The sequence below is a fragment of the Giraffa tippelskirchi genome, chromosome X (assembly GCF_054371585.1).
Source record: "Giraffa tippelskirchi isolate mGirTip1 chromosome X, T2T-mGirTip1v1.2.pri, whole genome shotgun sequence".
NCBI classification, from domain to species: Eukaryota; Metazoa; Chordata; class Mammalia; order Artiodactyla; family Giraffidae; genus Giraffa; species Giraffa tippelskirchi.
This window is the reverse complement of record NC_137289.1, coordinates 80,440,100-80,467,452: the sequence shown is the minus strand read 5'-3', so window position 1 is coordinate 80,467,452 and position 27,353 is coordinate 80,440,100. Positions and strand designations below refer to the sequence as shown.

Sequence of the window (27,353 nt, the reverse complement as noted above, 5' to 3'; positions counted from 1 at the left end):
CTTAACCAAAACCAGGTAACTACTATGCGTGCGTGCATGCTAAGTCGCTTCAGTCATGTCTGACTCTGTGCGACCCTATGGACTGTAGCCTGCCAGGCACTTCTGTCCATGGGCTTCTCCAGGCAAGAACACTGGAGTGAGGTGCCATGTTCTCCTCCAGGGATCTTCCCGACCCAGGAATCAAACACATATCTCATACATCTCCTGCATTGGTAGGCAGATCCTTTACCACTAGGACCACCTGGGAAGCCCGGTAACTACTATATCTGCTAGAAAAAACACTGTATCTTCAACTTGGCATCAAGCTCGAGATAGCACACTCTAATATGATGCCTATAGCATCAAGAAGAAATGTTTTAAAATCCACTAAAACAACTCCATAACAGTAAAGCAAAGTTGCGACCTTCTAGTAGATAGTAACTATACATCTACCTCAAAGACAAACTTCAGGAACGTGGGGTAGGGTAGAGGATGAAACAGGGAGAAGCCTGCTTTCAGCAAAAGCTTAAGAGAGTCAAAACAGTACCAGGCTCAGCCAATAACTGCTAACCAAATAAAAGACTTAAGGCTTTATACACACAAGGCAGAAAAGATTATTGTTCACAGATCAGGCTCCTTATACCACACCCATCAACAACATCTTCAAATACAGTTTTACAGAAAGCAAGCCATATTTAAAGAGGGCTAAAATATTCTTGGATTAGTCTTTTCTCTTTTACAAAAAAAGTCACGTGATTAACATTTATAGTTATATATTTTAATTTTAATTAGAAAATAGAATAATAGCATATATACCACTTTCTGATTGGTTAAAATGTAGTTCAACATACCAATCAGCTCCTATAAACAGAGAGGACTATAACAAACCAAGAAAATACTCTGTCAAAAACATCAGACTTCCCTGGTGGTAAAATGGGTAAGAATCCACCTGCCAGTGCAGGTGACATGGGTTTGATCCCAGGACTAGGAAGGAAGATCCCACATGCCATGGAACAACTAAGCCCCTGTGCCAAAACTACTAAGCCCACAAAACTCTAGAGTCTGTGAACCGCCCAAGTGCCACAGCTACTGAAGCCTGCACACTCTAGAGACCTGAGAGGTGCAACTACTGAAGCCCATGTGCTTAGAGCCTGTCCTTCACAACAAGAGAAGCCACCGCAATGAAAAGTCCATGCACTACAATGAAGAGTATCCTCCTCACAACTAGAGAAAGCCCACACACAGCAACAAAGAACCAGCGCAATCAAAATAAATAAATAATTTAAAAATGTATACGTAAAATTTTAAAATGTATACATAAAAAAAGAACATTGGAAATTGACTCATGAAATTCAGTGTCAACTCAAGATTTAAAATGACTGGTAGTGTTTTCTGTGTGAAGCTTGGTTTGGGATTTCCCAAAATAGCTCTGCATGCATGAGTGCCTGCTAAGTCACTTCAGTAAAGTCCAACTCTTCTGCGACCCCATGGACTGTAGCCTGTCAGGCTCCTCTGTCCATGGAATTCTCCAGGCAAGAACACTGAAGTGGGTTGGCATGACCTCCTCTAGATCATCTTCCCAACCCAAAGATCGAATCCATGCCTCTTAGGTCTCCTGCATTGGCTGGCGGGTTCTTTCCCACTAGGGTCAATTGAGAAGCAAATTAACATAAAGTCTCAAAAGAAGCCAGAAAAAAAGAAAAATGAATTTTAATAAAACCTGAAAACTGTAGTAGAAGCAAAACAGAACTATTTCTTTCATGGATTTGATGCTACTATGAATCAAATTAGGTCTCTGAAACCTTAATCACATAGAGTAACAGCTTTACAATCTTTAAGGCTGATGCCATTCCCACTCCCTTAACACCCATCCACAGTACAATTTAAATAAAACTAGTAAGTCCTAAGGCTATTGGTATTCATGGTCATTGAAAGTCTTATTGCTAGATAATATTAAGATATGGCAAAGAAACAGTATTTCTAATTCCATTCAGCCTTTCTGTAAAGTTCACTTAATATAATTTGAGAATAAATATTCTAAATCTTCATTTTACTATATTCTTCTAAACCATTTCATTTGATTTGGTTATTATACACAGACATTTTAGACTGCCTTTTCCTCCAAGTAAACCAATCTGGAACTGTTTACAGCTTCCTTTTGTAAACTATAAATATAAAATTCTATTTCTATAAGGTACTGAGTAAAATGTATATAACAAGTACTAAAAGATCCTTTTAGAATACTTTGTGTATGTTGAAAGAAAAAGCTAAAGAAATGACAAAGAATGATAAGGAATGGAAAAAGTGTTCATAACAGAATTAAACAGAAACTCTTTTTTCATTATACTTTACATGATCATACTAAGACAATAAAATCTATTTTCCTTCAAATAAAGCAAATAAAATTATTTGCCCTAATATTAATACAACGTTGATTCCAGAAATGGATACAAGGGGCTAGAAACTCACATAAGCTATAAAAAACCATAAAAATGCCTTTAAAAGGGATGCTTCCATTTCTACTGTAACAGCAATTATAGCACTTCCATTCATTTAATATTTAGTGAGGACTCACAATGTAGAACATACAAAAAGACTGAGTTTATATTACACTTCTAATCACTTGCAGGTGTGACAAGAATCCCTTGCTCCTCTCCAGATACAAAAAAAAAAGTAATAACTTTAGAAGCAACTTGCTTCATGCACAATTATCAAGCACAAAAAAGGAGGAAGGTGAAGTGGAGGGAAGCAAGCAACAAACAGCAAGGCCTAGCCAAAGAGTGATCCATGGGCAAGAGATGAAAACTACATAAAATCAGAGACGAAGGATGACAAATATTCCTGGCAGAAACCCTGTCACCTCAGCCAAATAAGGCATAAATTAGACTCCTTTCTTTTTTTTTTTTTTTTTTTACTGAAAATATTTCTTTCTTTTTTTTTTTTTTTTAATAAATTTATTTATTTTAGTTGGGGGCTAATTACTTTACAATATTGTAATAGTTTTTGCCATACATTGACATGAATCAGCCATGGGTTTACATGTGTTCCCCTTCCTTTCTTTCAATTTATATTTACATATTAACAAGAGGCAGATTCCCCACCTCTAGATGAATTCTGGCTTTAAGTGTGACATATAATCATACAATGGCCAATAAGTCAAGAGCCAATCAATGCTAAATGGAAGCTTATGAAAACAAATAAATATTAATTTGTCTATAGAGTTAATATAAGTCTCCTGAGCTGTGCAAGGTATAAATTACAGGACTACTCTGCAAACTATAGGACACTGCTATATGTCAACTGTACTAAAGATAAAAGGGGTAAAACAAAAAAAGGTTTAGTGTGTTACTGCATCATACTCTTCACTCAGTTTAGAAATACAAGAATGTACATTTGTTCCTTGGGTAATACATTAAGCTGCAAACTAAAATGAACAAGCTATCTTGCTGCCATTTCTATAATTTTATGAAAACTGTTCAGAATGTGATAATTAGGACAATTTCTGAAATCTTTACCATGATGGGTAATAACTATAATACTAGTTCTTCCAAATACCCATTTTGAACAGACATGAAACAGATTTTTAAAATTGTTTCTGTACTGAAAAACTAGCTCATAGCAGATTTGTGTTGGTGTGAAATTATATTTTCAAATTTTAGTGTGACCACTACACAGTTTCCAAGACAACTACTAATTTTTAAAGGGATAAAGAAGTAAAAATACATAGTGTCTAGAGTGTAAGATCTCAAACAATACTACAAATATTAATTACATATGCCCCAAGATTTCTTTGAGTGGCATTAGGTATTAATACTGTTTTGAACAAAAAAGGACTCAAAGACATAGGAAACTTATGAATACCTAAAGGGATAGTGGACAGGAAGGGAGAAAAATTAGGAGATTGGGATTAACCTATATACACTACTATTCATAAAATAGATTAAATAAGGACCTACTGTATAGCACAGGGAACTATATTCAGTATCTTAACCTATAATGGAAAAGAATCTGAGAAGTAGATAAATATACATATAACTGAATCACTTTGCTATACTGCTGAAACTAATACAACATTATAAATTAACTATACTTCAATTAAAAAAAAGGTTAAAAAAGATTAAGACAGAGACTTAATATGAAAAAATACTATTTTTAATTCAGTTCAAGTTTCTTCCTCTGATTTAACTTGACACAAAGCAAAATCAACTTGATTAGTCAAGCATACAGTTAATGAGGTAGAATGACTGGAGCTTAGACCTATGATAATGTAAATATAGGCACTGTCCCTATTCTAAAGGAATTTGGAAATTTACTCCTGATATACTTAAGTCACATACATTTAAAGTGCTACAGTTGTTAGTCTGAAGAGTATGTGGGAAGTAACTCCCAAATTTCATTCCATGCTCCCTCCCCTCCATTTCATTAAATTACTAAATAATGTTGCTGAGTAACTGCACAGAAGATGGAAACATTTGAATACACAATCCAATACAGTAGAGAGTCCAGATAAGGTCAGAATTTCTTGGATTTGGCCAAAGACAACTGTAAAACTCTGACTGGAAAAAAGTGGCACAATGTGATTTTTAAAGTGAATTACTAAACTCATAATAGGAAAAGTTAAAGTCAGCTTCTAAATACAAAAATGGGAAACACTCCAGGTTAAGAATGTAGAGTGAATATTAGTCAATAGATTATTAACAAATTATGCACCTATCCAGAGGGCTGCTTACTGGTTCCCACATAGGTCTAGATATGCACTGTCCATTAGCTATATGTTCTTACAGAATGTCAAATTACTTAAAATTTCATAAAATTAAAAACTTAGGGGCTTCCCTGGTGGCACAGTGGTAAAAAAATTCTCCTTCTAATGCAGGGGACACTGGTTCTATACCTGGTGCAGGAAGATCCCACATGCCGTGGAGCAACTAAGCCCATGTGCTATAACTACTGAGCTTGTGCTCTAGAGCCAGTGCTCCACAACAAGAGAAGCCACTGCAATGAGAAGCCTGCACATTGCAACTAGAGAAAAGCCCGCCAAAAAATAACTAAAATTAAAAACAAAAACTTAGACATCAGATACAATAGCCACATGTGACTAGTGTCTACTGTTTTAGATATCACAGGATAGAACATCTCCATTATCACTGAAAGTTCTACTGGATAGCACTATTCTACATAAAATGTCAGTTAAAATGAGTGCCAAGAAATGACTAGTAAAATTCTAACATTACTGAATAAAATTGTAAACATGGGACATATCTATTTACAATAAAAATTCTAAAGAAAGTAGGAATAGAAGGGAACATTCTCAACCTGATAAAGAGCATCTATAATCATACTTAATGGTGAGATTGCCCACTTTCCCTATAAGATCAGCAACAAGGCAAGGACATCCAGTTTCATCACTTCAATTCACCAGCGTACTTGAGGTACTAGCAGTTCAATGTAAAAACAAAAAATCACTATAAGGCAAACAAGATTAGAAAGGATAAAGTGAACCGGCTTTTATTTGCAGACAACATGATCATCCATGTAGAGAATCCCAAAGAATCTCAAAAAAATAGAGGCTATTTGATGTAGTTAGTGGAATTGTGGATTTAATGATATATTTTCTATTTACTAACAACTGAAAACTGAAATTTTAAAATACAGAATTTAAAATACCATCAGAAACCCAGGAAGTTCTTAGGGAAAAAAATTTCACAAAACATTGCTGTGAGAAATTTTAAAAGATCTAAATAAATGGAGAATTATACTATGTTCCTGGAATTGAAGGCTCAATGTTGCTAAGATATTAACTTTCCCAAAATTCATCTATAGCTTCAAAGTAATCCCAAACAAAATCCACGTCACTTTTTTTTAATAGAAATTGATACTCTAATTCTAAAATTATACCTTGCTAGTAGAATACAAAATGATAGCTACTTTTGAAATAATTTGACAGTGTCTTAAAGTTAAACCTGCACTTACCATATGATCCAATAATCCACTACCTAACTATTTACCCAGAGAAATGAAAATAGATGTTCATGCAACAACATGCACAAGTATATTTATAGGCCTTTATTTATACCAGCCAAAATACGGAACCCAAATGTCCATCAACTGATGAATGAACAAACAGACTGTAGTATATCCATACAACAGAATACAACTTGGTGAAATGATATGCATGAATTAGAAGAATTCGGTCTAAGGAAAATCAAACAAGCACAAAAGGCTACATACTGTATAACTGCATTAAGATGCCATTCTAAATAAGGCAAAAGTACAGAGATAGAGATTAGTGGTTTCTAGGGATTGAGGAATAGGGGACTGAATCTAAGGAGGCAGGAAGGAAATTTAAGGAGTGTTACAAATGTTCTGTATTTGTATTGTCCTAGTGGTGGTTACGTAAATGTATACATTTGTCAAAACTCATTGAACTGCACACTTAAAAAGGCTGAATTTGGGAATTCCCTGGTGGTCCAATGGTTAGGACTCAGCTTTCACTGCCAGCCAGGTTCAATCCCTGGCCTGGTTGTGGAACTAAGATCCCACAAGCCTCATGGCAGGGACCGAAAGAAAAAAAGGGGAGAACTTTTTTATGTGAATCATACATACACCGTAATGTTATTGACTTAAAAAAAATAAAAGTAATGTGGCTAATTCTCAATCTTCTGAGGGCTCTAAGTGTAGATCTGTTACAAAGTATTGGTAACATCTGTTTGGTTTTGGTTTGTTTTTTTGCACTGGGATTGAACCGGGACCTTGACAATGACAGCACAAAGTCCTGACCACTGGACTGTCAGGGACCTCCCCATGAAATGGTTCAGAAATAAACTGAAAGACAAGCAGTGTAATGTATGCCAGCCACATACTTCTCTGGGCTATGGATTTTTCTTCTGTAAATAGGGGTTTACAACCCAGTTTCCCAAATTTGTTACCAGGAAACTTTCAGAATGTTACAGGGAAAAGGATTACCACTGTCAAATTATTTAGATAATGTTCCCCCAAAGATGATTCACAATGCATTTTAGTATATGAGCAGTCCTACATGTAGTCATTTTTTCCCATATTTTTTAAACTCAGTGTTTTTCACATTTACTTGACCAAGATAAGAAATAATATTGATAAAAGTTCTTTCTAGTGCTAAGATTCTTTGATAAAACCTTTAAGACTTACTTTAATGATTAAGATTTATTTACATAGGGGAATTATAAAACTGATTTAAAAGTAGCTATGGAAAACTATACCCCACCATGAGAAAACTATTTAAAAGGACAAATTTTAAAAGATCTCCTATTCATCTTATTTACTTTCCTAGTCAACTCCCTTGAGTTTTTATCAGGTTCTGAATTCTAAACATGTTGAACTTAAGTATCTTGACTAGTATATACTACATGAAAACATATCATATTTGAACTAGCTCTATTCTAATAGCTCCTCCCCAAATAACATGGCAGATTTAAGAACGTGAAAGCATCAATGACAGGGACACTAAAATTCCTAAGCAATTAACATTATGAATAACAAAGTGATTAAATCAATGAAATTACTGTAAAAAACCAACAGAAGTTTAAATGCATATGTGCAGTATTAGAATTTTTTAAAAGAAAAGAAAGGAAATATTGAAAACCTAACACTCTAAAGACTGCTCTTCAGCGCTTCACATGTGACCACTGAAGGAAGCATAAAAGCATATAAACAATATTGATAGTGTGGCTAAAACTATTATATCTTTTGAACATAAATAAATACATGAATAATAAAAGCTATTTCAATTTAATTCAATCAATTAATTATCAATAAAGCTTAAGGGAAAAGTGGACACCAGAAAATTCTGGATGGTGAACAAACTACCCCGGAAAATGAAAAAAAGTGTTAAAAACACCATGTCAAATTAGATTCAACCTAGTAGTCTACTTTTTCTGGTAAAATCCAGGCTATCAAAGAGTACTGTTGGCAATATAGATCAAAGAATCCAAAATTATCTTAATATTGCTTATGAATCTTTTATCAATGACTTCATCTAAATATTTTTAAAATTATTTCTAGTCTAAATTTATTTAAACTCTTTGGGTAAATAAACTCTATAAGCTAATTATGTATTCTTATTTTTCAATTTGAATTTAAGGCATATTCTATAGGCATTAGGCACTAAAAAAAATAATTTAATTTTTCAGAAGAGTGAGAAAATAGGAAAACAGAGGGCAGATACTCATCTATCTGCTTGGTTCTATACAGTCTTTGCAAGAGTTAACTTTAGTATAAATGTTTTGTTAGCTAGATCTTCTCAGGAACCACTACTAGCATTTCTTTACAATGTTCTGGCCAGAGATGACCCAGGATAATATGAAAAGGACATATGAATTTCAGTAAACTACATATAGGAAAGGTGATATTTCTTTCTCTTAATAAAGATAAAACTTATTACATTATTATAAGTTTGGCAAGCAGATATAAGAAAAATGTACTTTTGTTTCCTTCTAAAATCTGTCTTTACATAGTTTCCTGTAAAATCTTTGAGCTTGGCACAGAAATATGCAAATACACTTCCATATGGCTAAAAACACCTGAAGTATATAAAAAAGGAAATGATTCTGCTAAGAAGAAAGAAAAAGACAGGAGAGGAGAGGAGAGAAGTGGAAGGGGAGGGGAGGATAGGGGAGGCAGAGAGGGGAGAGGAGAGAAAAAGGAGGGGTCTTAAGAGGGAGGGGAGGGAGAGGGGAGAGGAGGGAAAAAAGAAGGGAGGGGGATGGAAGAGGAGGGGAAAAGGAGGGGAACAGGGGAGGGAGGGGGAGGGGAGAGAGGGGAGAGGAAGAAAGAAAATAAATTTTAGAAAGTCATGTTTTACAAAACTATGATTATATTTGCTTTAAGTAAAAATGCTTTTAAAAAATTCTGGACCAACCATGAAACACCTCAAAATGTAAGCAGTTCATTTACATTTCAAATTTAATTCTGGTACCTATTTTTGGCTTTATAATGAGTTCAGGAAGGAACAAATCAAGAATGTGTTTATAACTCACATGGACATTACTCACCCACATTTGGAGGTTTCACATAATTTACAGGTAGTTCTGGAGGTCTGCCTCTATGTAGAGCTGCAAAAGCAGAGCCATTCCACAGTGTACTCTTACAGTCTATACAAAAAGATTCAAAAGTTAGTCAAGGAATAGAATATTTTTAACTGTACCTCGGAAGCAAATGTCTATTTTCAATTTCACTTGTTGAAATACATTTATAACTATTAAAACCACAATAAAAAATAACACATATGTTTAAACATGCTATAATCTATATTATGACAGGTAAACACCAATGCCTTCATATTATCATCAGGATATTTTATTTTCTGTGCTGATCTAGAATCAAAGCTCTTATTATACATTATTTGAATCTTATGTAAATATGTCATGGATTAACAAGGTTTTAAGTTTATATTGGTCCCCTTCTGGATCTTTAGGCTTACACATATCTACTCATATAAAACTGTATAAACACAGAAATGAATACAGCACAAGTATGCCCAGTAAAATTCAGAAATTTGTACTTTGTGTATGCTCATGTTATGGAGTGACTGCCAGTACTGTAACAGGTAACAACACTATGTGTCAGATGAAAACTGAGTAAAAATAGTTGTGTTTTTTGTCTTCAATGTTTATGTCAAAATTCAAGCAAATATGAAATATTTTTAATAATTCAACTTTGAAACAAAAGTATTCTACTAATCTCCTGAAAGATGTCAAGCTAACTGAAGAATTTCCTTAAATTATAAAATGAGATAATAAAAAACTGGTATCATTTATGCAACCATTTATTTATCTTTGTGAATTAGGATTTTTAAAAGCATTATGCTAAAAAAGCAAAACAGAAATAAATTGGTTGCTAGATAGGCCTGAAGTATTTAATTCACTAAGGCATCCTTAACACCTAATTACACACTTTTATGTTCAGAATATTCTATCTATATAATTTACATACTGGGGTTCCATGTAAAACTTTGGGGAGGACTTCCCTGGTAGTCCAGTGGTTATGAATCCATCTGCCAATGCAGGGGACACAGATTCGATCCCTGGTCCAGGAAGATTCCACATCCCATAGGGCGACTAAGCCTGTGTACCACAATTACTGAGCTCGCATGCCACAACTACTGAAGTCCTACAGCCTAGAGCCTGTGATCCGCAACAAGAGAAGCCGCTGTATTAAGAAGCCCAAGCACCAGAACTAGAGAGGAGCCCCCATTCACTGCAACTAGAGAAAGCCTGCACACAGCAGCAAAGATCCAGTGCAGCCATAAATCAATTAATAAATTAAAAATAACTTTGGGGAAAATCTGTAAAAGACTGAAAAACAGTGGAGTGGAGAAATTGTTACTGAAAAATGATGGATTGATACTTTTGTTTAAATATCTTTAAATATAAACACCTTGACAGATCATAATTTTCATTTACCTGTTATGAAATACCCCTTGTGATTAGAATATCAAGACTCAAAGATTAAGAACACCAAAATGTAATGAAAGAATATTTTACACATTTATACTGTACTAATCAGAGCAGTGATCTTTTGAGATCCCTATTCCACAGGATTACAAAGAGATTTTATATTCTTTACCTCTACAGTATTCACTGTTTTACAGAAAAGGGCTCCATTTAGGCCTCTAGAAATTTACTTGTACACTAGGAAAATAAAAACAAGATTGGCAAGATAACAAACACTAGAAGAAAATTAGTATTTAGAAAAGCCTGGGAACATTTCATTCACATAAAAATACTCCTTTCTCTAAAAACTGTAAAAATCTTACCTTTGGCATCCCTTAACAGAGACTGCCGACCAACACCGAGCAACGTCTGTACCCCAGGAACACTCTGAGGGATCTCCTTATCTAGTAAGGGACCAATCCGCTCACAAATTTTAAGGAGGTAGTCCGGAGGAATGTGTGCATTGGCTGCCACCTAAAAAGCATAAATAAAATATAGGAAAACAAATTTGGTTTAAAAACATTACCAAACTGCTGCAACATGGAACAAAGTACAATTTTAAAGTACACAACAAGGAAAATAACATTTTAAATATTTAATACTTCAACCAAATTTAGGAAACAGCTACAAAGAATTAAGCACCATTTAAACAAATATTAACATGTAAATGACACGGCAGTTTAACTTACTTTTACATGTTTTGATTAAATCATTTGCTTAGCTGTTAATCTTATACAATAAGTGTTAGAAAACAGCAAAAATGAGCATGCCTAAAGCCCAAAGAAGTACAAAGATGGTAGGAAAATTCTACTAGTACTTGATCAGCAGTGATAAACCGATCAAGAATCAGAGAATCTAGATTCTATATAAATGATAAGAATGCAAACAAAGGTATTTCTTCCATAAAACTCCTCCTTAAGCCCCTTTAGGATTAACAGTACATATTTGCTTAATTAAAGCAGCACTCTTTCCCTATAAAAGCTAATAGGTTTTCAAAAGAGTATAAAATTAATGATAATTTTATATACCATGTTCTAAACAACTAAGCTATGCACTCAAAATTCAATGCAACAACTCATTTTTAAAACACAATTTTTGAAGATGGTTAACAAATGCAGACAGGAATGAGACAATAAAACAACAAAAGTGGTTTCCATTTTTTATATAAGCTAGCATTAAAGTTACTGATGTGTTTTACAAATACCTAATTATTAAAACAGTAAACAGAGTAAACTAGAATATTAAAAATCTTTAGATAAAAAGGATTCTACATTCTCATCTTGAAAAAAGGTCCTAAAATCTATCTAGTTATACAGTTACAATGCCAATTTTTATAAGTGCTATAGAGAGAGAGAAACACGTGTGTGTGTGTGTGTGTGTATATATACACCTGCCATCACATAAGACACACATCAATATATTACCACCAAATCAAGAACAATATAGTACAAAAGATAATTTTGTAAATCATCCTTAATGATCACAAGGAGAAGAGATTATGTGTGCTCTTGATAAATATTGGTTCACTGAATCAATGAATAAATAAAAACCAAAGTCTACCTATAAGCAATATCAGAAGAATTCACAGAGGAAAAATGTTTCTCCTATCAGATTGTTTTCTTAGGAAACACAGGTTGAAGAATTACGATCCAATATGTATGTAGGATCTGGGGATAAGTGATCTACTATGACTTTTAAAAATTATTTATTGCCAATTATTTTTTACAAGCCCCCTCAGAAAACTTTTTTTTTTTGCCACATGACATGCCATGTGGGATCTTAGTTCCAGACCTGGGATAGAACCCATGCCTCCTGCAGTGGAAGTATTAACCACTGGACCATCGGAGAAGCCCCCACAAACCAATTTTGATCTACCCAAATCACTGGGGCCTGCGCAACTGTCATGACGGTCAGGAAGAATGGTAACTTAATCTGATTACTTTTTATTTGCATCTGGATTGGGACAAAGGATCAAGTAAATTCTTTCAGTTATTTCACACAACTCTAGTTGTGTTTCTAAGCAATTAACTACATAGAACTAAAATAATACAAGTAATATTAAAGTCAAAGCAGGTGATGATCCAATTTAAAAGCCATTTTTTTTTTGTTGTTACCTAGAGACACTGATGGGCTTCCCTTAAAGAATCCACCTGCAATGTGGAAGACCTGGGTTGGACACCTGGATTCAATCCCTGGGTTGGGAAGATCCCCTGGAGAAGAGAAAGGCTACCCACTCCAGTATTCTGGCCTGGAGAATTCCATGGACTGTATAGTCCATGGGGTCACAAAGAGTCGGACACAACTGAGCGACTTTCACTTTTCAGAGACACTGATATCCTAGAATCCTAGTTTGTAATTCATCCTCTCCACAAGAGGGCATTCCTAAATAGGCCTACACACAAATATAATTAGTACTCCTAAAAATATATACATCACAAAGAAAAAAGCCTTAAAATTCAGCATATTAACATCTATAATAGTTTGTGCTTTTTCCCCCAAAAAACTCTCTTGTATAAACTGCGCTTCTGTTAACATTTTCCACCAAGTAAATGTTATAAGAAGGCTTTACACATGATGGTAGTTGATGTCTTCAGTGGCATTTTCTATTCTATCAATTTTCTTTTCCTCATTTCATTACCATCTCAAGAGTTACAAAGAGCTAACTACCCTAGAACTTGCAATACACAATAATATATACCCAGAAAATAGGAGCTCTCTGATATAAATTTTTAGAATTACCCTCTTATAGAAACCTGTTAGATTTATGTCTTTTTTATGATTATACAAATTTTATTAAGAATCAAGTAGTAAGAAAAGGACAAAAATAAATAAATACAATCTTACTTCAATAAACCCTTACTACTTAAAGTTGAATATTCTAACAATCATGTCTTAAACTGAAATCCTAGGCCCCCTAGCTACTTCATTTTATAAAAACAATGATGTTTAGGGACTTCCCTGATGGTCCAGTGGCTAAGACCCCAGGTTTGACCGTTGGTCAGAACTAGTTTCCACATGCCACAACTAAGAGTTTGAATGCTACAACTACAGATCCAGCATGCAGCAACAAAGATCAAAGATCCTGCCTGCCACAACTAAGACGGATGTGTGTGTACACCCAAATAAATAATGAAAACAAATTTTAAAAAAAAACGATGTTTGATTTTCAGGTGTGTGTGTGTGTGTGTATGTGTGTGTGCACGCAGGTGTGCATGTGCACGCTCATTTCTGTCTGACTCTTTGTGACCCTGTAGACTGTAGCCTGCAAGGCTCCTCTGTCCATGGAATTTTCCAGGCAAGAATACTGGAATGGGTTGCCATTTCCTCCTCCAGGGGATCTTTCCAATCCAGGGATTGAACCTACGCCTCTTGTGTGTGTCTGCTGCATTGGCAGGTGGATTCTTTACCATCTGCACCAACAATTATATAAACTTTTTATCATTTCCTCAGTAATTATTTTAAAACACAGAATCATTAATTAAGCAACTAAAACAAGGCTCATCTACTCTCAAATTCTTCCCCTTGAAAACTTGCATTATAAACTATTAAATAAAGTTCACAAGTTTGCTTTTCACCCTATACAACAGAAAAATTACTCAACTTCTAGGCAGTGCCATTCAAAAATTCATTCCTCTAAAATAAAAAAAAATTTGATTATAAAACAGTACTAGAGGAACATAGATTCTATCAACACAATGGCAATAACAATACTTTTGAGCTTGAACATACTCTTCACCTTTAAATAACATTAGCAGGCTTCCAGACTTTATCAGCACAGTTCTTGCAATAATAGTTTCTTCTAAATCAAACTTCAGGACTTATAAGTGGTATAAACGTTTACTTCAACCCATGTTCTTTGATTAAAGCTGGAATTTCTTAAAGGTGATCTTTTTAAACATAAGAACTCTTATCTACACTAGTAGATAGTACATTACATTAGTACATTACAGTTCTAAGTTTTTAAAAAATTCTATATTAGAATTACATGTGAATATAATGCAATATATAATAAAATATAATAGCAAAAGTATGTATTAAAAATATTCTATGAAATTAATGCCTTATTAAAAGCCATTTTTGATTAAATCTCAAAGCATTCTAATTTCAATTATTTAACCAAATTTATCTTTCTGGAATATAATGATCAACATGTAATAGGACAAGTGCTTTGAGATTGGAAGAAGAAAACCATTCTCTAAAAACACAATTCAAGAGTATAATACAAACTTCTGTATTATTTTGTAAAAAAAACTCCAAAGAGTTACATTATAAAACTTTTGAACTGGAAGGATCCTTAAATATAATTAACTTAATTCCACATCTGAGTAGGAAAAACAGATTCAGAGAAGTGATGTCCAATGGTCACAATAAATGGATAGCAATCTGGGTCCACTGTTATTTCTATTACTGTCCCATTAAGGCAGCTGAAAAATGAAGGTAATTAACACAAAGACTGCAGAAAATTAAAACTATAAATCTGAATAAACTGAAAGAAATTAAATGAAGCCTAGATTATAAACCTTCTTAACAGGAAGACTGGCTGACCTAAAGAGCAAATCTAACAACTGAAATTACCACACTTCAGAATCATTATGACAACTGAGAAGACCAGAGAGATCCTACTAGTCATAATTAGTTAAAAGAAATCCAGCTGGGCAATGAATAAAACACAAAGGGTCCCTAATCTCAGAGGGCCAGGCCTGCACCAAGAGCTATATTTGAAATACTAATTTTCAGATGGCCATGACAGTATTTTTACTTTGGCGTTTTGAAATAATAGGATCAGACAAGTAACTAAAAAACGAAGAAAACAGAATTGTGTATCTTGTTTTCTAACTAAAATCATGACTACACAGGAAAAATGAAGAATGAAACTGAGAACATATGCTGAAGAAGCAAAATGCAACATTTTATCTGAGATTTAAAATGTTCTTTTTTCTGGTGGAGGAGGGGGAAGAGAAAAAGCACATACACAGTTTATCACAGGACTTTTTGATATCTAGGGACAGAAAACGAAACAGATTTTGAAAAACACAGCAAGGCTTTAAGATAAGCATGGTACTCTTAAGTCTAAGAGACTGAATTACTCAGGTTCTAAAACTGACTAGCTGTCACTCCTTTTGGGAGTGTGATACAGTAGAAAAGACTTGGATTTGAATTTTTCCAGCATCCCCAGGCTCCTACTTATGTGACCTGCAAAGTTATTCAGCCTCTCTGACTCTGAGCTCCCTCATCTGTAAAACAGGGAGTAATGATAGCTACTTAATATTATTTGTAAAACAAAAACAAAACCATTCACTTAGGCATTCATTTATTCAGACGTTTGAAGTATAGGGATATAATGAAAGATTAAACTGCTGCCCTAAGAGAATCCATAGTCCGAGTTGGGAAAACTAGTAGATAGAAACAAATCAAATCTACAAGTGCCCAGAGGTTTAGTATAGAGAGCTAAAGGAATCAAGTACAGTACCCCATTCACCCTGGGCGTAGGGGTTCATGTCCAATTTCACACCTGGATTCTAAGCGAAAGTTAACAAGAGAGACAAAGAGAAAGCATTCCAGGCAAAAAGAAAACACTTTGCACAGTGCCTAGTACATATATCTCCTCAAGGTTTAAGATGCACCTCCACAACATTAAGTTAAAAAAAAAAATCAAACAATATCCGGAGTACCATCTGATTTTGAAGAAAAAAAATGCACATACTTGTACAAAAAAGAAGAATGAAAGAGAACATTAAAAATTAATAGCTTATTTTCTGCCTGATACATTCCAGTAAAATATAAATGTCTACAGTAATCCAATATTACCTTTATAATTTTAAAAAATTAGTTTTAACGTTTGATGGATTTGAAGGAGAAATGAAAAACTGGGCAGCAAAGGAAAGAAAACAGGCTTCCCCACTATAGTAATATCATTGGTTAACAGGGTGGGCTACAGTGTTACGACTTCCTATCACTTTCTTTTGAAAATATGAATCATTGTTCATAGCACCTTTTTCTTTTTATTAGTTTTAAGATTTCCTCAGGAATGAAACAGGCAGAGCAATACACCTAGGGCTCAAGTATTCTCTGGGTTATACTGCCTCAAGAAAGTACTAAAAGTACTATAACCTTGAGGTCAGATGATATCAAGACAAGATCTAGGGACCCACCCACATTCTAGAAGTTTCTCAGGAGAGAAAGGTCCAATGAAAAGAACTCCATACCAGCTAGCAGATTAGTATATGTAAAAAGTATATACCATGAAACACGCTTTTAAAAAGTTAAGAAAATTGAACAAATAAGAACTAGCTAGTTATAAAGTGCCATGGTAGGTACTAAAAGGCATAAGAAAAACACTTTCAATAAGGTAATATAAAGTACAAGAAATAAATTATCAATCATGTGTAGAAAATAAGATTAGGATAAGAGGAAATCAACCAGAAGGGTTGAGGACCCCTGCAGCAAGACATGAAAAAAATATACCTCCCACTTCTTAAAAATCAGTGAATACTGTTCCAGTATTACACTGAATTATTTTCTGTAATTCATAAAAATGCAAATAACACTAAATATCTTTTGACATAATGATCATTCTTTGAGTTAACACAGATGTACTTCAAAAACACTCATTTTGGGCTCAATTCTGACACTTTCTAAATGCTCTTTTTTTAATGTTACTATTCTATATTCCCCTTACCTTATAAAAAAATTACTAGGAAGATTGGGTAGTGATAATTAGCTAGCTAAGAAAACATAAATTCTGGAGTTATAGTTCTTCAGATTTTAATGCTGGCCATTCAAACTTTCTGTTCTATTTTTAAAATATAGTAAAATGTATTAACCAACTTATTTGCACTCATTCGCATTCTTTCATATTTAACTCATTTGGTCCACATAACCTTGCAAAACAGGTAAGGGTTCTTATTTTATAAATGAAGAAATTGATTCTCTGAGAGGTTAAGTAACTTGCCCAGGGTGGTGCAGCAAGTAATGGCTATCTCCCAGGCTAAATATTATGGCCTTTTCTACTACCCACAAAATTCTATTTGAAACATGTTAAAGGCATTTCTAAAATATGACACAAACATTAAATTACTATAAAAAATTATATTATTTAATTAAATATTTAATTAATTTAATTTAATTTAATTTAATTATTTAATCACTACAAAAAATTTATTAATCAATCATTAACCAACATCAGTAAAACTTTAACAAAAACACACAAACTAAATTTAATAGTCAATGTCACAAAGGTTCTTTCGGGACAAAATTTTATAAGAAACATTCACCCAATCCAAATTCTTACACTCTTCATTTCCTTAATACCATCTCATTTGTACTGAGATACCAGTTTTCCTAGGACTGATGAGAAATCTCCAAAGGGATTTTAATCACTAAAAATGTATTCCTAGAGCCCAAGTGTGGGGGGAAAAAGCCAAGGATCAATCCAGATGAATAGCTAAAACTGATGTGGCTCAAGCAAATCAGTAGCGAAGAATACCAGTTTCCAGACACTGATTGCTGTCTGCCATACCTGTCAGTTAGCATTATATCCACAAGGGGGTCAAGCAGCACATGCCTTTTGGTTTCCCACGATGCATTCTGTTCCTAACTATGGCTGTGTGTTCACATAACAGTTAATAAGTCACACATGCTTAAATTGCTTCCACACTTAGAGATGCAATAACCATGCTACTAGCACTCAAAGATCATTCTACAGTTCTACTAGACAATTTAAGCTATTACTAGTAACTAGAGAAAAAGAGCTGGTTAAGAGGAGAAAAAAATACAGGTATGTCTGGAATTCAAATATGGTATTTTAAAGCAGTTGGTGAGGATCAAATGAGATAATGTGAAAACATTTTTAAACTCAAATATGTTAAATGCAGGTGTAAATTCTTATAATGGCATATATCACCATAGATGTATTACTTTTAAAGATACGAGTGAAGATTAAAATCTTGATAAAGTTTTCTTTTTTTTTAAAATAGCATAAAACTTCTTCAAGTCTTTTCCATATAAAACAAAGGCAATACAATCTATGCCACTCCAAATGTAAGCATTAATTGGTGCTTTCAATTCTATGGATAAAAAATGCTGAATAAATGTAAAAATACACCACATCTAAAGATAATTATGTCTCTGGTTCAGTCTTATGATAGAAGTACCCACAAAATGATTCAAAAATCTTAAGGTATGTCTTTAAAAATGTTTCCAAGTCATCTTTCCAATATGTAAGTTTTTGTATATTAACAAAAACGATTCATTTAAACACACACACGCACGCACACACGCACGCACGCACACACACACACACACACACACACACACCCTCCTCACTGCTCTGTCATTCCCAATGATCATCCCCAGTAAAGCTCCAAGGAGGAAGCAATAAAATAGTGAACAATTCAACAGGGTCACCACAAAGGAAAGGACATTTGCAATTACTTAAATTATCTACCTTAAGAAGTAAGAAGCAAATCTAATTCTATTATATTGTAAATAAGTCAACAGAAATAAAGAAAAATACTCAGATCAAATTTCAGAAACAAACACCCTGACTTCAAATCTCTCCCTGTATCATTACAAAACTCTGAAAATTAATTTAGAATTTTCTAATGTCATAATCAAAAATGTTACAGTTCAATATATCCTGACAAACATTTCACCAAGACTCATTTTTAAAAGGCACTTTAGATCCTAACATGTTGATATTTGGCTGCAAGTAGGTTTAACAAAAAAAGCACCTTTCCTGGTGTTCCAAATTATAAGTAAAACACTAAATCAGATTTAAGAAAGAAAAAGAGGGATTTTTAGACTATGTAATAGTAACAGTAGTAATAGGTGCTGAAGAAACCCAACATATTATCTTAATATTCTTCTGGATAAATCAAGTTAAGCAGTATAGTTTTTTACAATTCAATTAAAAATATACATATGGACACAAAGGCAGGATTTTTGTTTCAAGTATGTAGTATACATGACTATGCAACTTCAATTCAGTATTTTGATATCCTTGTTTATACTCCTTTGCCTCTTCATTATGCATTTGTATTCTTTCCTTTTAATATCCCAGTACATTTTAAGTTTGAAATTCTGCAATATAATTTAACATATAAGGTTATACTAATTAATAACACTTTGTCTTAAATTTCAATCAAAAATATGTAGCTAAATCAAAATCACACCATTTAAATCCATTGTTCTAACAGCACTTTAAAAAATACCCCAAGAAAAAATCCATCTCTCCTACAATGAAGCCACTCAAAATCTCACATCAGATTTGAAATCATTTTTATCAACAACTGATGAACTAGCAATCAATGTAACACTACACACTCAGTTCTCAGCCACTTATTTTCCTTCTGTTCAAATTCTCATTCAGCTCTGCTTCATCTCCCCTTACAAAGAAATCTATAGGTAGAGAACAGACATATGACTAAAAATAAAACCATATTATCAAAATGTATTATCCCTAGAAAAATTGGATCCTGGTGTGGAAAAATAAAAGCCTATATGTACAAAATAAAAATTAAGTTAAAAACGAAAAAGATAACACTATCTAAACTAAGGATAATATTAATAGAGAAATTCTGTGTATATAAAAATTTAAAATGTATAAGGAATTATAAAAACAATAAATTAAAAAGTAAAGGTGAAAATAAAGTATACACAGGAATATACAAATGGATTAACAATAATTAAAAAATAACTTGCTAAAGTTAAAGCCTCACTAACAGAGAAAAGAGCTAATTAAATAAATAAAATAAAGAGGATTATTTTCACCTGTTAAAGCCACCAAAAGATTTTAAAAATTCATTCTAAGTATCTAGATGGTTAGATTATAAATTAGTACAATCTCCTGGAGAGCAATTTTATAATATATAAAATGGATGAGACCCCTGACCTGATAACTCCACTTCAGAAATATAGCCTAGGAAAACAACTGGGGAATAAGAGGGGGGAAAAGCAGAATGACTACTTAACTATGCAAAGATACTAGTGAAAAACTGCAAGTAACCCAAATGCTCAACTAGCAATTGAGTTCTAATCACAGAAACTTAAATAAAACTGAATCTTTCCTTGCCATTAAAATAACAATAGCTATTCAAATATAGATAAGTATATGTAAAAGTGTTAAGAAAATATAAAGCATGAAGTGGATACTGATTGCAAATACATGAAAATATGCCTTTACAATATAAGGAAAGGAAGTCTAGTAAACTGGGCTTTTTTTAGTTTTTTGTTTTTCTGTGTGTTTGTGTGTAGATGTGTGTGTGGTTAGAAGACTGTATTTTTAATAATTTTGATGCTCATTTACTTTTTACCACATCAAGTTAATTTTAAAAAGTGTTTTCCTTTTAAAAAAATGCTACTTGTTTAAAATGATACACTTAGAGACAAATAAATGTTAACCAAAAAATTTGTCGATACACCTTAGTATGAAGCACTATTTTCAAAACCACATTAGTCATGAAGTGTTAAAACATATTGGTAGGCATTGTTGTTTTTGCCTTTTTGGCAGGACTTCAGTCCAACAAAAAGGTCTGACTACAAATTAAATAAACCGGAAATACATGCAGTTTTTCAGAAATAATTTTTATCCATCTGAGAATTTTTGCCATTAATAATAGTACAGATGATGGAGTTTATCCTTATCGCAAGTATTATACCATTTCCTGTTCTTTGCAAAACTAAAAAATTGAGATTCAGTAATTAGCATGGCTTCATTCTTGTAATTTAATACAAAGAAAAATCAAATGAACACCAAAGTAATTTAAATATTGTCTTGCTGAAAGCAAACTTTAGTTATGTTATTTATTTTTAGAGTCTACCATATCCCTCCAACTTTCTTTAATTTTCCTCCATTGGGATCTTATCAGAAGGAAAAGTAGCTGAATTTAGATTTTAGTAACATCATACCTTTCTCCTACCATTTCCTTCCAACTGACCGTGCCAGTGGATAACACAAGGTAACATCCTCCGCCCCCCCAAATAAAAAGGATCACCTTTTTGTGTGTGTCAATGACAAACAGAAGGTGCATTTACACTATGAATCATATCCATAAGACAAACAACAGTCAATCCAATGCTTTTGGTCCTTTACTAAAGTATATTATATTTTAAATTTTTAAAAACCATTGGTTTCTCCTTGTAAATCTCAAATCGTGTTTCATTAGTCCTCAAAAAACGCATAATCTATAGTTCTTATCTAGTGAAATTTTAACTACACAAACGCGATTTAATAATGACTAAAGCTATTTTCTAAAATCTGAGATATACAACGATTATGCTATTATTCCGCAGTCGATTATCTAAACCTGGCAAATTTTGGAATTAGCTCGATGCTCCCTATTATTTTTTATTGTGCCGTTTTTCCCTAGTTCTGGGTCTGTCAATTCCCCTTCGGAAGCCCCTTCGCCGTGCCGCCCGACTGCTCACCCCCCCACCAAAAAAAAAAAAGGCTAAGCCTGGCCTCAGTTCCCGTATTTTAAGCCAGGACCAACCAGAAACCAGTTTTCTTCCACTAATCCGGAACTCCCGGCTGTTACCAACGCTGTCATTGGCCAGCGTCAGTCCTTGGTACGTGCCCTAAGATAAACCCCGGGTTTCTCTCCTTTTTCCTCCTACAATGGGCCTTTCCTGATGTTTGTAACATATTTATAAACCACAATACGGCATCTGTGATAACCAACTCACATTCTTCAAAGTTTTCGGGTGGAAACAAACGTGGCCAAGGGGAGGGCAAGATACCCTTTCTCCGACTCGGCAAGAGGGGGGAAGGGACGTTCTTCGGCTCAGCACGGAGCTCTAGAGCCGCGTCGGTAGCAAGGTCGGGGGTAGGTTGGGGGTACAAGGTGGTGGAAAGGGAGTGAAGAAAGAGTTGGGTTGAGTTGAAATGAAAACTTTACTCACCAGATCCTCGAAGCTTCTTCGGTGCTCTCTCCCCTCCCAATCTAAGCGGCGCGGAATAAGCTGGGGGCCGGCAAAAAGAAAGGGTGGAGGGGGCAACGATAAAGGCCAAGCCTCTGCTCCGCATCAATCCGACCCAGCTTGGGTCCGGGTCCTCGACCCTTGGCGTCTTTATTTCTCTGGCCTGATAGCTGTTGTCTCAGAGCTAGACGAGTGTGGGGGGAAGGAGGCCGAGGAGGAGGAAATCCTGAAAAACCACCTCCCACAGGCTTAAAGATGGGGTGAGTTAGGACCCCAGAGATATCCGCCCCCTTTGAGGGAAGAAGCCGGTTCACCCCTGTAGCAACAGCTATGAGTGCCCAGATCCAAGGCTCCCTCCCAGTCCTTGCCCTCCGCCCCTTACTTGCCCTCCCCTTCCTCCAGTCTCACCCAAACCCTACCCACCTCTTCCCAAAGGGGCCACGTACCTGATGCTCCTCGAGTTCCTGCACTAGCACCTGAGCAAAAGGGAAACACAGATTATGACGAGCAGCTCGGGCCATCACCCATTCCTCCCTCCCCAATTCGAACCCAGCCGCTGACTGTAGAGCTACTCAAGGCCGGCCTTTACCTCAACCACAACGAAACCGCACACTCTGCTGCCTCGATTTCCCCAATGGGACCATTCCCCAAGACTTCCAGATCTCCTTCCCCTTCTCACCTGAGCGGATTTGTTGCAGGGTCCGGACTGCAAGAATCTAGCGATCAGGTAATACAGCTCTGAGGAAGAGGAGGGGGGGGGAGAGGTTGAGAGGGAGGCAAAGAGAAATAGAAGCTTTTTCAAAAGAAACTGACAGCCGCCGCGCTAAGCCCCCATCCTCTTAAACCCCGGACACAGCCACCCACCGGCTTCGATCTGGGTAGGTGCCGCCGCCATCCTTTTCCTGAGGGGGTTTGGGGGCTTCGCTCCAGAGGGGCTGGCGGGAGAGAGTGGGGGCGCTGTCTCTATTGTGGTGAAGCCCCCATGCCCAGGAGTCCCGCCGCTTCCGCCGCACTCCGCGTCCCAGTTTCGGTCTTTCTCGGATTCATCGCATCACGTTTCGACCCATAGATATTCTAGCCCAAGAGCTGAGGAGGCGGAGGAGGAAGGAGAGCAAGAGAGAGAAGAGGAGGGAGGAGCCGAAGTGGCGGAGGGGTGGGCGGGGGCAAAGGGGGTGGAGAGAGGGGAGGGTAAAAACTGTAAGAGGTAACTGCAGCGCTCCTGTTCGCCACCAGGGGCACTAACGCAGCCGCCAGTCCTCCTCTCTCCTAGATGGCCACGGTTGCCTAGCTACTGCTCCAGAAGGAAGGGGAGGTGCTAACTGATGGCCGACGCTCTGGCAGCCGCCGCAGAACTCGGTGGTGACGTTCCCTTCCGCGAGCTCGTGAATCCGTTGCCCTTCCTGTGAGAGCAATCAGGTCCTTTCCTGTTAAGGACTTTTCCCTCTGGCTTTGTGATGAGGGACTTGTGAGGAGCCAACTTGACTCAGCTTCTTTCTTAGATTTCCTCACGGCACCAAAGAGGCTTTATTTTTTTTGCCTCTCTTCTAAAGAAAGGAGGTTAGCCGCTAAAGGATCTTGTGACTGAGAAAGAGAAGGATCCCCTACTTCGTGGTCACTTGTTTTTCTTTAAAATGATTTTTGTACCAGATGAAAAGTTAGCAGTCCAGAGGGCAGGGCTCATATTGTTACAGAGAAAGAGCAGCTATCAAATGTCCCCTGATTCTGATAAATATTTCAGGAAGAATTTGCTGTCAGACAAGAAGCATTTTATTTTTCCACTTCTGAAAGTTTAACACGTGCCATATCTGTCCCTTTCGTATAGGATAATTTTCAGTTGTGTCTTCAAATACTGCCAAAATATTTTTACGTTAACCATGGGTTTTTAAGCATTATTTCATATCTGTATGCAAGGTATTTTACAGGTTTGGGGCAACATTTGTTATTTAATATAAAACGCCAAACTCTTAGTATAATACTGATTTTCAGTATTTGGTTACTGAACTCTTAAGTGATAAAAAGGATTTGTAGAGTAATTGACACGTATAATGAACAGTCTTCTTCCCTATTTTCTCTTTCAGTTCATTTCAGTCGCTCAGTCGTTTCTGACTCTTTGCGACCCCATGGACTGCAGCACACCAGGCGTCCCTGTCCATCACCATCTCCCGGAGTTTACTCAAACTCATGTCCATTGAGTCAGTGATGCCATCCGATCATCTCATCCTCTCGTCCCCTTCTCCTGCCTTCAATCTTTCCCAGCATGAGGGTCTTTTGCAATGAGTCAGTTCTTGACATCAGGTGGCCGAAGTATTGGAGTTGCAGCTTCAACATCAGTCCTTCCAATGAATATTCAGGACTGATTTCCTTTAGAATGGACTGGTTGGATCTCCTTGCAGTCTAAGGGACTCTCAAAAGTTTTCTCCAACACCACAATTCAAAAGCATCAGTTCTTTAAGCTCAGCTTTCTTTATAGTCCAACTCTCACATCCATACATAACTACTGGAAAAACCATATCTTTGACTAGACGAACCTTTGTTGGCAAAGTAATGTCTCTGATTTTTAATATGCTGTCTAGGTTGGTCATAGCTTTAATTTCATGGCTGCAGTCACCATCTGCAGTGATTTTGGAATGCCAAAAAATAAAGTCTGTCACTGTTTCCATTGTTTCCCCATCTATTTGCCATGAAGTGATGGGACCAGATGCCATGATCTTAGTTTTCTGAATGTTGAGTTTTAAGCCAGCCTTTTCACTCTCCTCTTTAACGTTCATCAAGGCTCTTATTTTCTCTTATGTAATGTCATGTTCCCACCTCAAGCCCTGACCAAAATGTACTTAATGGAAGCTGAACCTGATGAGACCAGAAATGCTGTTTAAGCTACATGTACTATTTACAAAGAAATATTCCGATTTGAAGGTTCACCTTATAAGGTTAGGGCTAGATTCTTAGAAATTTGATTTCCTCCCACAGAGCTCAGCCAGTGACCACAGTGGGCCTAGAATTACATCATACTGACATAAACTTAGCATACCTTGGTTAGCTCTCACTCTGGCCATTATTTTCCCTTCAGAGAGAACCACACAAGATAAGTGATATGATAGGTCTGTCTTAGGTCATTATGCTACAGTACTTGATAAGACAAATGCCATTAACTAAAAAAAAATTAGATATTGCAAAAATATATAAGACCTATATAAGTGATTGCAAGTAGCTCAGCAAAACACCAGACTGAATACATTTTACAGATCAAGTATAATGTATATAACAGTTAACATTAAAGCCATTACCATGTACAAAGCACTTTACAAATTTATCTCATTTAATCTTTATAATGACACTAGAAGGTAGTTTCTATTGTTATCTGCATTTTACAAATGATAAAAATACTGTATGACTTTGGACAACTCACTTACATATTCTTCATGTATAAAATGTAATAGTACTTGCCATCCCACTTAAAAGGAACTGCTGTAAAAGTAATGTGAATATATTTGTGTCATATTTCAAACTTTATAGGGCATTGTTATTTCCATGATCCTCAGTATCAATCTGGGTGCACACTGGAGAGAAAAAGCACACAGTAATTTGAATAGAAAAAGTTTAAGATACAAAATTATAAACAATAACAAGATTGGAATAATGAGGAATTACCTAATAAGGTGTAATGAGAACAAAAAAAATATAGAAGACATAGTATATAATATAATGTGCTCAGTCATGTCCAGCTCTTTGCCACCTCATGGACTGTGGCCTGCCAGGCTCTTCTGTCCATGGAATTTTCCAGGCACGAATACTAGAGCTGGTTTTGATTTCCTACTCCAAGGGATCTTCCCAACCCAGAGATCAGACCTGCTGTCTCCTGCATTGGCAGGCAGATTCTTTACCACTGAGCCACCTGGGAATCCCTGCATCTATTTTTTAGAATAAGGCTAAAGGCTAATGCTTTGAATTATTTTGTTGCAATTAAAATCACCTGTGGGGCTTCCCTGGTGGCTCAGTGGTAAAGAATCCACCTGTCAGTGAAGGAGACAGGGTCGATCCCTGATCCAAGAAGATCCCACACACCTCAGAGCAACTAAACCCATGTGCCACAACTATTGAGCCTGTGCTCTAGAGCCTGGGAGCCACAACTACCAAAGCCACATGCCCTAGAGCCTGTGTTTTGCAAGAAGACCCACCACAGACAAAAATGAATAAATAAATAAAATTATTAAAAAAAAATCACCTGTGGCTAAAGTTTTAACCCTGTAGCTAAAGGCTTAATTGGGAGGAGAAGGAAATTTTTACAAATTAAAACAAATGTGAATTTATGTAGAGAGTCAGGAATGTTTACCTGATAGGTTGTGTTAGTTACAAGGGCTGCCATAACAAATTATTGGGTTGACCAAAAAGTTCCTTTGATTTTTAAGTAAAAATTAAAGACACATTTTTCATTTTTACCAAGAACTTTATTGAATAGTGTGTCACCGTTTTGTTCCACTACCTTCTGCCATGTTTCAGGTAACGTCATAATCCCGTCTTCACAAAACTTTTTATCTTTTTGAGCAAAGAACTGTTCCAGGTGCCTTTTTACAGTCTTCCAGGGAATTGAAATTTCTTCCATTAAGAGAATTTTGTCAAGACTGAAATTAAATGGATATCTGAAGGTGCAGTGTCTGGTAAATACAGTGGATGAATCAGAACTTCCCAGCCAAACTAGAACAGTTTTTGCTTAGTCATCAAAGAAACATGCGGTCTTGCATTATCCTGGTGGAAGATTATGCATTTTCTGCTAATTCCAGATGCTTATCATTAAGTGTTGCTTTCAGTTAGTCTAATTGGGAGCAGTACTTATTGGAATTAATCATTTGGTTTTCTGGAAGGAGCTTATAATAGAGGGCTCCCTTCCAAGCCCACCATATGCATAACATCACCTTCTCCGGATGAAGATCAGCCTTCGGTGTGGTTGATGGTAGTTCATTTCACTTTCCCCACCATCTCTTCCATTCCACA

The 27,353-nt window shown here is 35.7% G+C and overlaps 1 protein-coding gene across 16 annotated transcripts in view; it reads right to left on the bottom strand.

Annotated features, from left to right (window-relative positions):
* BRWD3 (bromodomain and WD repeat domain containing 3) overlaps nucleotides 1–23,452 on the bottom strand; it is a 154,248-nt gene extending 130,796 nt beyond the window's left edge. For 10 of the 16 annotated variants that reach the window (XR_014075866.1, XR_014075868.1, XR_014075869.1 and 7 more), the window contains exons 1-6: nucleotides 23,229–23,452; nucleotides 23,044–23,102; nucleotides 22,811–22,840; nucleotides 22,347–22,406; nucleotides 10,769–10,919; nucleotides 9,006–9,104 (exon numbers count right to left, since the gene is read on the bottom strand). Coding sequence is in view for 5 of the 16 variants with exons in the window: in XM_081565933.1 (XP_081422059.1) it covers nucleotides 9,006–9,104; nucleotides 10,769–10,919; nucleotides 22,347–22,406; nucleotides 22,811–22,840; nucleotides 23,044–23,102; nucleotides 23,229–23,259 (430 nt within the window). In the remaining 11 variants the exon portion in view is untranslated. Of the gene's footprint in view, nucleotides 1–9,005; nucleotides 9,105–10,768; nucleotides 10,920–22,346; nucleotides 22,407–22,810; nucleotides 22,841–23,018; nucleotides 23,103–23,228 lie in introns of all 16 variants that reach the window. The other 6 variants (XR_014075867.1, XM_081565936.1, XM_081565930.1 and 3 more) reach the window with 1 other exon arrangement.
* Nucleotides 23,453–27,353: the final 3,901 nt, after the last annotated feature.